At 34.0% G+C, this 12,001-nt stretch overlaps 1 protein-coding gene across 1 annotated transcript; it reads right to left on the minus strand.

The window, feature by feature from the left end:
• Positions 1–920: 920 nt before the first annotated feature.
• On the minus strand, positions 921–3,088 carry LOC142357963 (uncharacterized). The gene is made up of 2 exons (XM_075409449.1): positions 2,844–3,088; positions 921–1,259 (listed from the first exon to the last, which is right to left on the minus strand). Exons 1-2 carry the CDS (start codon positions 2,880–2,882, stop codon positions 936–938), a joined length of 363 nt encoding a protein of 120 aa, XP_075265564.1. The 5' UTR covers positions 2,883–3,088; the 3' UTR covers positions 921–935.
• Positions 3,089–12,001: the final 8,913 nt, after the last annotated feature.

Raw genomic sequence — 12,001 nt, forward strand, 5'->3', positions numbered from 1 at the left:
AAATGTCAAAAAAACAAACACAATTTTTATACTAAAAAGCCACTGAAGTCGGCTTTGCATTATACGCGGGATACAATAGAAAATCTGAAGAGTTTCAAGTATTTAAGCATCATTCTAGATGACTATTTTAACTTTTTACCGAAGATAGCATTAAAATCCAGAAAAAAAGTGAACCATTCACTGCTGTGTTTTATCGCTTGAGAAAATTTTTAAAAGTACCGTATATGATAAGAGTTTATAAGACATATGTACAGTCAGCCATATAGCGCGGATTCTTACTTTATGGGTCGACCACAAGAAGCGTCCTACATCCTTTTTATAACGAAGTTAACAGATTGCTGAGAATAATCTTTTTAAAGAAAAAGTTTGATTCAACTGCTAAATTACCAGAAGAGAATATCATTTACAGCACATAAGAGCTTCATATTTACGAACTGCTGAAAATGCTGATAAAAGTGATACAAAAAAATGCAATACCAAAAAACTGCAATAAGCTATCAAAGAAAAAGAGTTGGTTAAGTTTGATGGGATGAGAAAAACGAAAAAAAAAACACTTCAAAGTCCTTTTCCCTTAGCTTAATTTAGGCTTAAGTTAGGCTTAATTTAGACTTAATTTAGGCCTTATATCATAGCTTAATTTGGGCCTGGACATCAACCAGGAGATAGGAGTTGAAAAACACAAAATCTACAATATACGGTTTTGCGATTAAGGCTTTTGAAGCCATTGCAAAAACCGATAAGGCTAATAAAGCTTTTGTTAGCTTCCTTCGAATTTATTTCGGAGGTTAGTCGTGGAACAATTTTTTAAGAGTAGTTCTTTTACCTTGCAATACATATAATAGCTATGTGAAGGCTAGATGTTGCAAGAAAACAACATTCAAACGCAAGTTTGATGAAATGGACTAAGGGAAACTATTCAAAATTCTCAGCGTTCTTTACTTACGTTTTTTGTCCCCATTATATTCCAGACTGCGCATGAAACTGCGAATGATGTCGTCTCTGTAATCCGAAACTAACAACACAACATTGTCTACAAGCCTGTGCAGTATACAGTAATTGAATGATCGTCCTCGATCTTTCGCGTAAAATTGGTTGTCACTCAACAGAAAACCAAAGTGGCAAATATCATGTGTTGTCTTTACGTAGACTGCCAATATTTCGTATTTGACCCCGTTAACATTCGAAACCGAGAACCCATAAGAACCGTCGTTAATTTCGTATTCAGATACAGCTTTCACATTATATGTCAACTGGTACCCCTGGAAAAAAGTCAAACAGCATTAACAACCCGGGTTGCCAAACTTACGTAACCATATATGCTACCTTACTTCCCATCCCGTGTCGAGGAAAACGACGAAAAAACGACAATCTTTTTATAAGAAACCGCCATTTTCGTCAGGTTGTCGTCGTTTTCGTCGTTTTGTCGTCGTTTTCTTCGTTTTCATTAGTTTCCGTCGTTTAAGTCGTCTTTTACGTGCAAAAAATGATAGTTTTTAATCGTTTTTTTGTCGTTTCTTACGTCGTTTTTTTTCAAAAGAAATTGTCGTTTTTGATCGTTTTTTTTTTCGTCGGTTAATTGCTCTCAATCCGTCGGTTAAATGCTATAAAATCGTTTTAGCATTAGTGTAGGAAGGGCCTGATAGCGGAGTGGGCAGTGCGTCAGGTAATGGATCGGGAGTTCAGTGGTTCGGATCCCAGCGTTGATCACGGTTTTTTGTCGTTTTTTTTCTTACATAAAAATAACGATGAAAAAACGATCATTTCTTACATGAAATAACGAACAAAACGACGAGTACCTTGTGAGGGCTTTGATCGTTTTTGTCTAAGCAAAAACGACAATTTTTTATCTGAAAAACGACAATTTCTTACAAGTAAAAAAAACAAAATTCCTCAACAAGGGATAGAACATACAATATATTGTCCATCAAAGACCGGGAACGAAATTACTGTACAAAACTTAACCAACTGTCGTTTCGACAAAAACAGTTGCATAGCTTATTGATGAAATAATTTGTTATTGCGCGATGGATGCTACGAAAAATTGAAGCAGTTGTAAATTCTGATTTTGAGGCAGTTCACCATCGTTTTCCGCATCGTATTTACAACACTATTGAGTTCGAAATACGTCTAAAAAACAAACTTCTTATATTTTTCCTGCTCGTCACTTACTTCCTATATTTTTCCTGCTCGTTACTTACTTAATTTTTCCTGCTCGTTAACTTACTGACAACAAACAAATCAAATTTTAGTTTGAGTCAAGTAAGCTCTGATTTTACTTTTTCTTATTTATCAAAACCTAAATCCCCGTTGCCAATCAAAACCTGTAAATTGATGGTGCGATTATGTGCGCATATATGCTAGCATATATGCGTTTGTATTCGCACCATTAAACGACAGCTCACTAACGCCCGAAAATTCGCATCATTAAACCTTCAAGCTATAAAATGAAACAAGATGAAAAAGCACGATATATGCAATTGCAGCCATCCGGTACTGATTTACACTCCGAGTTCGGTTGATGAAGACAAGTTCAAATTAATGGAAAAAATAATCAGAATAAAAATCTGGTCAGATTAGAGAGATGGGCATTTCTCTAATCTGACTAGATAATCATTCTGATTATTTTTTCCATTAATTTGAACTTGTCTTCATCAAGCGAACTCGGAGTGTAAATCAGTACCGGATGGCTGCAATTGCATATATCGTGCTTTTTCATCTTGTTTCATTTTACAGCTTGAAATTCGCCGTTTTCAAACGTACATTGTGATCGGAATTAATTGGCTAAACTGAAAAACATAAGACAAAAAAAAACAGAGATAAAAGAATGGCTTCAAGCAACTTACATGAACATAATTGGCTGGTCGCGATTGTCCTTTACCCATGTTGTCTCAGCAAATTTACCTCTAAGGTTAGTAACTCGATCTCAGAATTGAGAATATTCTCAAAAAGTTGGAAAATTACAATTGGTTTGAAATTTGAACGTAACGAACAGTTTTGCTTTTCACAGAGCTGAACGCTATTGTTGAATTTAAACTAGAAACCACCCGCTGATATCCGAGGCAGTTCTGATATTTATGATTTTGTTAGTCGCTAAATCACGCGACAGTTGTTTCGATAAATTTGCGAATAAACAATCAGCTTACACGGTTATGGCGACATTTTTGTATCTAAAACATTGTATTGACTGATGTCTCCCAGGGTTCCATAAGTATTGAAATTCGTTGAACTAAGTTCGAAGGTTGAGAAACTAATCACACGATGAAAACAAAAGTTATAGACGGTCATGGACGGTAGGAATTTTCTGTGTCGAAGTGCCGTGATGAACTTTACAGCTTTTAAACTCAATGTGGAGGACAGTAGAAAGGAAAAATAACTTTTGCTCTGATACAGGATGAGGTCCCAAACCCAAGCCAGATATTGGCCGCAGACCGACTTGGGTCGCAGAAAGGAGGGTCCGGTGCGACACGACACTAATGTCTAAAAAGTATTCGGTCGAATATTCCTTCCGTCTGTCCCGGGTCGAGGTGTCTGAAAATCACTAAAAGCTGAAAGAATTGCGGTGAATTTGAGCAAAAAACGTAAGACTTGCGCTCAATGCGATGAATGCAGTGAAAAAAACTTTTAGGCGGTGAAAATTTTTTTCACCCCTTAAGCGGTGAAAGAAAATTTTTCACCGCCATCAGCAGAATGCACGCGGTGAAAAAAAATTTCAGTGCTACCAGCAGAACGCGGTGAGAACGAATTTTTCACCGCTAACAGCAGAGTTCGATGAAATGAGAATTTCACCGCTAAAATCGCAGATCATACGAATATTTACCGCTAATTTCAACGCTTATCTTAAATTCACAGGAAATATCATTGAAATACGTGTCAGATGGCTCAATTGAATGATAAATTGTTGACAAGCAGACGGTGATTGGTTCGAACCCGTGTACGTCACTTTCTTTTTCGTAAAAAATCCGCTGAATACGATAAAAAAATTCATCGCATTCAACGCTAAAAGATGAAAGATGCTGGCGCTTTGTGGTGAAAACACCGCAAAGCGCCCGCTATTCACCACTAAATTTTTCTCACCGTTATTCACCGCTAATCTTAAATTAATTTTTTACCAACCTCGACTCGGTCACCTATTGCAAATTGAGTCTGTTCGGCCTGGTCAACGCCCAAATTTCTGTCTGATTGGTCAGGCCACTACCCAGTTTTCCGTCTGTTTGGAGATCAGTCCAGTTTTCTCGGAAACAGTCTGTATAGTCTGGGGAAAAGTGACCAAAGTCTTTTTTGGTGTTGCCAATACTTAATTTTTGGGTCTGGTCGGTACAGAAACCCCTGATCCGCGACCCAAGTTGGTCTGGCAAATATCTGGTTTGGGTCTGGACATCATCCTTGGAAACTCGAGCAATCTTACTATGGTCCCGGTTAAATGACAATTAATTGTAAGAAAACAGCAATTTGTTAGAACCGAAACAGTTCCTTCTTGACCTTCAACTTTTAAACGTTTTATGCACCTTCTTTTACGTTGCTAATATTAAACCTTGGTGAAATTGTTTTGAAGCAACAGATTCTATAAAATATATCAAATTGTGTATATCCAAAACTATAAATTGTTCCTGTAAATAAATGTCTCAATTTTATTCCAATCATGGCGATGACTCCAGAAGAGCTTAATAGTTTTTCAAAAGCAAATTTTTCTAAAACTTTTTGCACAATCTACCACAAATTGGAAGAGCATTAGCACTACATGCTCCTATTAAAACTTTTTATTATAGAAAAGACAAAAAATATCGGCTTCACGAAAAATGGCTAAGCCAGAAAACCAATAGCCAAATTTCAAGAGTTCGCGATGGTGATACTCAAAATGTTCTTTTTCGCCAAAATGAAAATTGACTTCTCTTCATTTTTTAGAGATGAACCAAGCCAGATGTGACCAGAGGAATGACCAAGCCAGATGTGATTTCAAGATATTGAAATAAAAAAGACTCAAGCGAGAGTCAAAGCATTGTTTAACAGTTTTGGTCATAAGATGGCAAAACTTCGAGAATTTTCAAATCTTCTGAATTATACATTTTCAATTTTGGAAGATTTTATTGACCCGCAGCAAACAAATAAATAGCATTTGTCCTCAAATTTTTTTTGAACAAATGTAATTTTGACACATTAAAACCTAGGAAACCAATGTGCCAATAATTTCATTACATAGAAATAAGCCGCACTTTCGACGAAGAATACCATCAGGGCCATCAACTATGCTAAAGTAGTGCTAACAGAGCCATTTTGATATCTCATTTATCAGTTCATCACAGATGGAAAAGATCCTGAAGCCTGAAGATCTGGAAAAAGCACGTGTAACACCTCTTTTCAAAAAGGAAATCCGATGACCCACTCTGCGACCTAATTTTGTTACCTTCGGTTTGTCAGAAAGTTCCTAAGTAACAGATTTCTGAGGAAGAGAGCAACTGCTTCTTTCAGTGAGTATGGTTAAAGAAAACAAATTTCGACAATCGATGCCATCTGAAAATCTGCAGCGCAATTACAAGTAGAACTTAGCTGGAAAAATGGTTAAAGGAACAATTTTAGATCTCTCAAAGGCTTTTGGCTTTAGAAACGACGAAAGTTTTTGTTATGAAAACTTGATTATAGCTTTTGATGAACACGATACCAACTCATTAGAGATTTGTTTGAGTAAAACAACGCAAACAGTTGTTCTTAGAGCAATTCAAGCTGACTTGATATCTTTGAAAAAAGGCGTGCCGTAAAGTACTGTTATAGGTCCTTTGTTATTTAATTTTTACGCTAACGATTTGGCAAAGATTGTTGAAGAAGGTTGTGCGGTCTTGCTGTATGTTTACGATACTTTTCCTGTCACGTCCAACAGTGATGAAACTTTTTAAAAGAGAAAGTTTAAAACTAACGTCTCTAAAATTATCTATTTTTTTTTACAAAGTCCGCATTAATGGTGCAAAAAGACAAAGTTTGAAGTGTTCAGCAGCAAGAAGAGGTTAACAAAAAATTTTTGAATCTCAATAACGAAAAAAGCAGCTACAGCTAGTGTGTAGTATGTTGGCGTAGTTATTATTTTAAGTTTAAGTTTGATGAAGAGGTGAAAAGAATACGTCACATATTATCTTGTGGAATTAGAACTTAAAGCTCATAAGTAAACGCTTACCGGAGAAAACAATTGAAATGAGTCATTGCAACTGAAATTAGTCACGTGCAATTACTCAATCTTAATTTTTTCGTTGGGTTCCACTAATCGGAAATCACAATCTTGCAAAAGCATTAGAATTTGCAAAAATTGAAGCCTGTTTTAATGGGAGAAATGACGATCGCTCCACAGATCTCAAAATTTACCCGTTTTTTCTCTTACATTATCTTTGCGCAAATTATTTTTTGGCTTACTCAATAACGTTGTTCCGACATATAAAAATGAACCTGTCTCTCTCTCTCTCTCTACCATGAAAATAAAACTACTTGACAGGACAAAGAAAATTACGTTTCATATAAGTAGGAAGATTAAGTTTTTAGCTGATTTTTTTGTTGCACTAGACATTCCAATTTGTATTAGTCTGTCTTCTAATGTTCAATTTAAATCATCATCGAGAGCTTCAGTGAAAAAAAAAAACGAAAAAAGAACATATCGTAAAGGAATTTTTGAAAGACCCAAGAGTAAATGATGTGCAAGATGTCAGTGAAAGAAATTAACTTTTTACTTTTGGGTCAATTTCTTTTGATAACTAATCTGATGTTTTTTAAATTTTACATAAAATATATTCTTAACTGCCCATGCCTCTTTACCAATTGCTTTTCATTCATTCATGTCAGAGAAAATTGACGATGTTTTTGTTTAAAAATATATGTTACCTTGGAAACTGTAGCGGTGAAGATCGTAAATATGTTGACTTGTAGTACTGTGAGTTTAGGCACTGAAAAAAATAAAGGCAGTCCCATTTAAGCAGTGCAAAAAACTCTATTCATCACTTTAGCAGTATCACATTTTTTTTAAAAGTTTGTAGTGATAGATTGACTGGTAATAAAAATCATTCCACATAAAAGCAAAAATTTTTGTTCCGGTGCGGAATTTTAGATTTCAGAAGTATTTTGTTTTACTTTTAATTCTATTTATTGGGCCAAAATAGGTTCCAAACTTGTTTTTAGCTAGTAATTATCTGTTTAGGAGACAATAGTTTTATGATTTTGTTAGCTGTAACTTTGAGTCATTTTCTTACATTTTGCAAATGGCGTGCTTTTAAGCCATTTTGTGTGCTATTTTTTAATTTTTGTGCCTTTTTCGAACGTTTCTCTAATGAGCCTAGTCTTTTTCCTTTTTAAAAACCTTTTGATTCCATATAGATCACTTTAATTTTTGACTAGTCATCGGGCTTCTTTTGCTCAGTGTCTGGTTTGCTACGCGGGTTATCGACTCTGGATGACATGTGACAAAAATTTTGTCAACACTGAATTCAGAGAATATTTTTTGGGACGTTGCACGTTATATATTGGTATATGTTGCTTGTAAATTTTGTTAACAATATTGTAAATTATTAATGAAGAAGTAATGACATCCTTGTTAGAAGACTAGAATAACTGATTTAAAGTCGCAATATCTGGAAAATTTCCTGAAAATATCTGTTTTCTATGATTTATGTTTAAGCTTTTTGAGCTGAATAATATAATGGAGCAGATAAGTTGAGCAAATAAAAGACCACAATTTAGATCATATTTTCCTTAAAGTCAACTACGCTGTTTTCCGTCTTTTTTCATCGGTTAAGTGTCAGATATAAAGCCTATGCCATACGTAAAAAGTTACCAGTAAAGTCAAGCTGTTGAACAGAAGACAAAGCAGAAAACGGAGTGAAAAACAGCAATCGGTTTTTATGTCCATGAGTAACCCTGAAAAAGAGAGAAAGCATTACGATGCAGAGATATACCCCAAAATTTCCACTTTAGTAAAATTGGCTCGAAAATTAGTTACATACAATGAACGAAATTAGGTGACATCCTTTGTATCTTACTTTTCGCAAAAGGGGTTCCGCCAATTTTGCGAAATAAAAGAACATTCGGTGCGAAATTTAGGTAACAAATCTTGTAGCACGTTTCCGCTCAATTTATGTATCTATTATTTGCGCGCATTTTGAGCATGCAATAAGCACTTTAATAAAGATTTAATTGAAGCCTTCAAAGCTTTAAAGTGCTTTAAATACATGCAATCACAAAGACTGATTTTTTTCCCGAAAAATCCCTCGCACATCAAAGACCTCGTATATCAATGTGGGATCGGCCAATTTTAATAAGTAGTAATAAAGTAGTAATAAAGTACTACTAGTAGTAATAAGTTAGGCTTAATTAAATAAGTAGTAATTAAGTTATGCTTAATTGCAGATTATAAGCGAAATCGAGCTACATTGCGTGCGAAAAATCGACACATAAATGGAGCGAATGCGTGATACAACTCGCGCGAAAAATAGGTTATTAAGTTTGTACTTGTATTTCGCGGCTAAAAATAGGACACTTTTGCGAACACGGGATACGATATTCCCTTCTATTTTGCCGTTTTCTGCTGTAGTAGCTATTTTCCGCAGTATTTTTCCACTTTCAATGTATTAACATAGTAAAAACGAACACGAGATACACGCATCGGGCATATCTGCCCGTGACGATTTGAGTATACCTCTGCATCGTAATGGAATATCTTTTAAAATTGAAAGAAAAAGTTTAGTTTCTTGAAGTGAGCGCGAAATTTTTGATCAAATTTGCTTTTTTCAATGCTTCTTTTTAGTTTTAACTAATTGGCCCAAATGGTTTGTATTTCGAATTTTTTACCTAATTATTTTGAGAATTAAAATTTTTTCTCGTTTCGTTTTTTATTTTCACTTTGATTTTCTTTTTGATTTTCGATTTTCTTTTGATTTTCTTCTTCAGTTCTTTTTCCAAAATTAAAACAGTTTTTCTGTTTCGTGCGTTTTCTATTATTATATTATTATAGTTTCCTCGAACAATTTCAGACTGCAATAAACCTTTGATTGGTAGTTCTGATCTCCTTTTTATTCTTTTATGTTCATTTTTACATTGTTTTCGTTTGATAAAAACGATAAAAATTTACCCGAGTTCTGACTTATTTGTGTCTATATTTGACACAACTGGCATCTACCTATACATTTCAGAAAAAACATTCCTAGGACTACACTATTGGTTGTTTTGCTCAAATCAAACCCTTGAAAATTTGATAAGACCTTTCAACTGAAATATAGGAAATTTTTTTTTATAGATTATTGATTTTTTTGCGATGGTCACTTTCGATATTCTTTGCTGTTCCTTCTACCGAATGTCACGGATTTGAAAAAAGTGTTAGCGTAATTTCTTGAGTTTATCAGTTTGACGTCTTGAGAAATCTTTTATTTGTTTCAGACAGTTCTGCGGATATTTCGGCATGAATTAGTTTGCATAATCCTGCTTGTGCAGTCATTTTTGAAAAATTTGTATCACCCTGTTTAATGAGAATAATAATTAGAATAGTTAATTTTGAAGATTGTGCCGTTACAGGAAAAATATAGATTTTTGTTCGTGAAATCTGCATTTTTTTAGTTAAAGTGTGTGACAAAAACACTAAGGTTTACCGTAATGCTAATTTGAAGTTCTGTTCTTTGAACAGTTCCGAGGATATTTTTGCTGCTGTTATTTGGTTTTGAATTTTTTATGACTGTTTGAGTCAAATTGATCTGAGGTTCTTTTTGGGAATCTACTATCAACGTTTTTTGTTGTTTTATTTTTCCCAGTTTTAGAATTCGCAAATTTAGACAAAACTCCATGAAAAAACATTCTAATGATGACAAAAAACCTCTTCAGTGTGTTTAGTGAAAAATTAACGGAAGATTTTACTTTGATTATGTGTTAACGATCATAAACCTAAACAATTTAAAGCTTATCGTAAGTTAAACTTCATATGAAAGAGATATTACGAAAATGAAATACGATGGGTTGTTTTTTTTTAAATTTACAACGCTTTTTAAAGTTTTATAATTAACAATTCAGATATCTTGATGAAATTTTTTCCAATGTAAAAGTTTCTTCGTGCATTCACAAACGAATATAGTGCATTACAAGTTTATAAAAACCCCTTATTTTAAATCAATTTCCCGTTATCTTAGGCCCTTGGAACTCACATAAGCAACACCTGAACTACGCTTACAATAATCTGTCAGTGTTCAGTGCTATCCACGGAACACGTTTAGAGAGGTTCATGGTAAACACTGACAATACGAAGTGGCATATACTGAATTCTGTTAACGGATTTCGCAAAGCGAGAAGAATTGATCCTAATTTCAATAGTTCTGATATTCTATCGAAATTTAAAGTTCTCGTTTTAAGACACTATTGTGTGGAATAAAGTTGCAAATTTAATATAATTCAATGCACGAAAATATTCTCCCCGTATTTCTTGTTAATTTCTACACTCAAGGGCAATTAATTTTGAATTCGCTAAAATTAATTCAAGATCATTATTGAGATAAGCCCAACTCAAGCGGTTTCTGGCTTAAGAATTTTGACTACATAAGACTTCATTTGAGTAATGAAAGTATACTCGATTTCAATTAGCACATCAATGAAAAAACTCTTGATTAAAATTGAAATTGTGAATATCTATCTAACATTATATCCACCCAAAACTGTTCACATGGTATCCTCGTCTGTTCCCTTATTCCACACAGAACACGATTCCAAATGCAAAATTGGCTCCAACAATTCTCTACAGAAACCACTGCTCAAAATCAAGGAGCTGAACTGCATTTTGAAAAACGAAGCTTCGAAATCGGCTTGGACCCAAAAAATTTTTGGACTTAGCAAATCAATATGTGATGTTTTTGTTTTATCAATATCTTTTTGATGTACATCGAAATTATAACGAGGTTTGTGAAATACTTCTATTTTTATAAGCAAGTCTCCAAAACAAGTCTCTGAAAAAAAATCGTTGGAGGGGAAATTTTGAGAATTTTTTGCGGGAAAATTTAATGAACCAAAAACAGAAATTGAGTTTTGATGTTCTCATTAGTGTTGTCTGTTCCCATTTAAGCTATTGTTTCATACTCACTGTAAAACTGAGCAAAAATTTTTTTTCGAAGCCTGAAATCTTTTTTTTTAAAAATTAGGAGAAACTAATTATCTCTCCTTTTTATCTGAAAGAAGGGGTGCTTTTCTGAAGATAGTAATTGCACAATTTTCTGCCAATTCAGTTCTATGTCAAAACTGAAAAACGCTCTTATCTGAATCCCGATTATTTTTTTCAAAAGAGGTGAAATATCTGAAAGAATTTAGCCCCCCTTCTTTTAGAAAGAACGGGGAAGTTTATGATTTTAATTATGTTTTGCCCAAATTCTTTTCCCACTTCAAGTAAAATCTGAGAGGTTAATTCTCAGAACTCCAAAATTAGTTTTTAAAATTGGGTGGAAATTTGTGAATTTAATAACCACGCCTCCTCGTTTATCAAAAGAAAAAGGGAAACCTCTGAAACTTAAAATCACTGTGCACAAAGTTCCCCTAATCCTTTCTCCATGCCTGATTTTATCAAAGAGGCACCTCGTTATTGCCTTCTAATCCACTTTAACTTTTACTCCAGTTATATCAGTTTCTGTGCGACGGAAAAAATCCGCAATTTATCAAAGCAGAGTATACCTTGCTTAATAAAAAAAAGAATAATAAATAATTCTGACCGGAAAAGACTTTCTTGAGCTTCCGTTACTCTACTTTGATGGTTTAATTGACGAACTGAAACACGCATCAAACGCAAATTGAATTTGTCAAATCTAATTACGCAATTTCTAGAATCTAATTACACAAAATGTGCATTTAATAACGCAGTTAGTGGAATCTAATTAAGAAAATTTTGGATTTCAATTATGCAAATTGCACATTCTAATTAATCAAATCGCATAGCCTATTTATATAAGTCCGCGAAATACACTCACACTAAGTCCGTCAGTGAATTCCGCAAAAAGCTTGTCGTACAGAT

The sequence above is a fragment of the Convolutriloba macropyga genome, unplaced genomic scaffold, assembly GCF_964194025.1.
Source record: "Convolutriloba macropyga unplaced genomic scaffold, txConMacr16.3 SCAFFOLD_3995, whole genome shotgun sequence".
Taxonomy (NCBI): Eukaryota; Metazoa; Xenacoelomorpha; order Acoela; family Convolutidae; genus Convolutriloba; species Convolutriloba macropyga.

Excerpts from the sequence above, each read along its gene's own strand:
- LOC142357963 (XM_075409449.1), bottom strand. The coding sequence starts at position 2,882 with ATGGGTAAAGGACAATCGCGACCAGCCAATTATGTTCAT. Across the intron at positions 1,260-2,843 it reads GACCAGCCAATTATGTTCAT|GGGTACCAGTTGACATATAA; the intron begins GTAAGTTGCTTG and ends ACTTTTTTCCAG.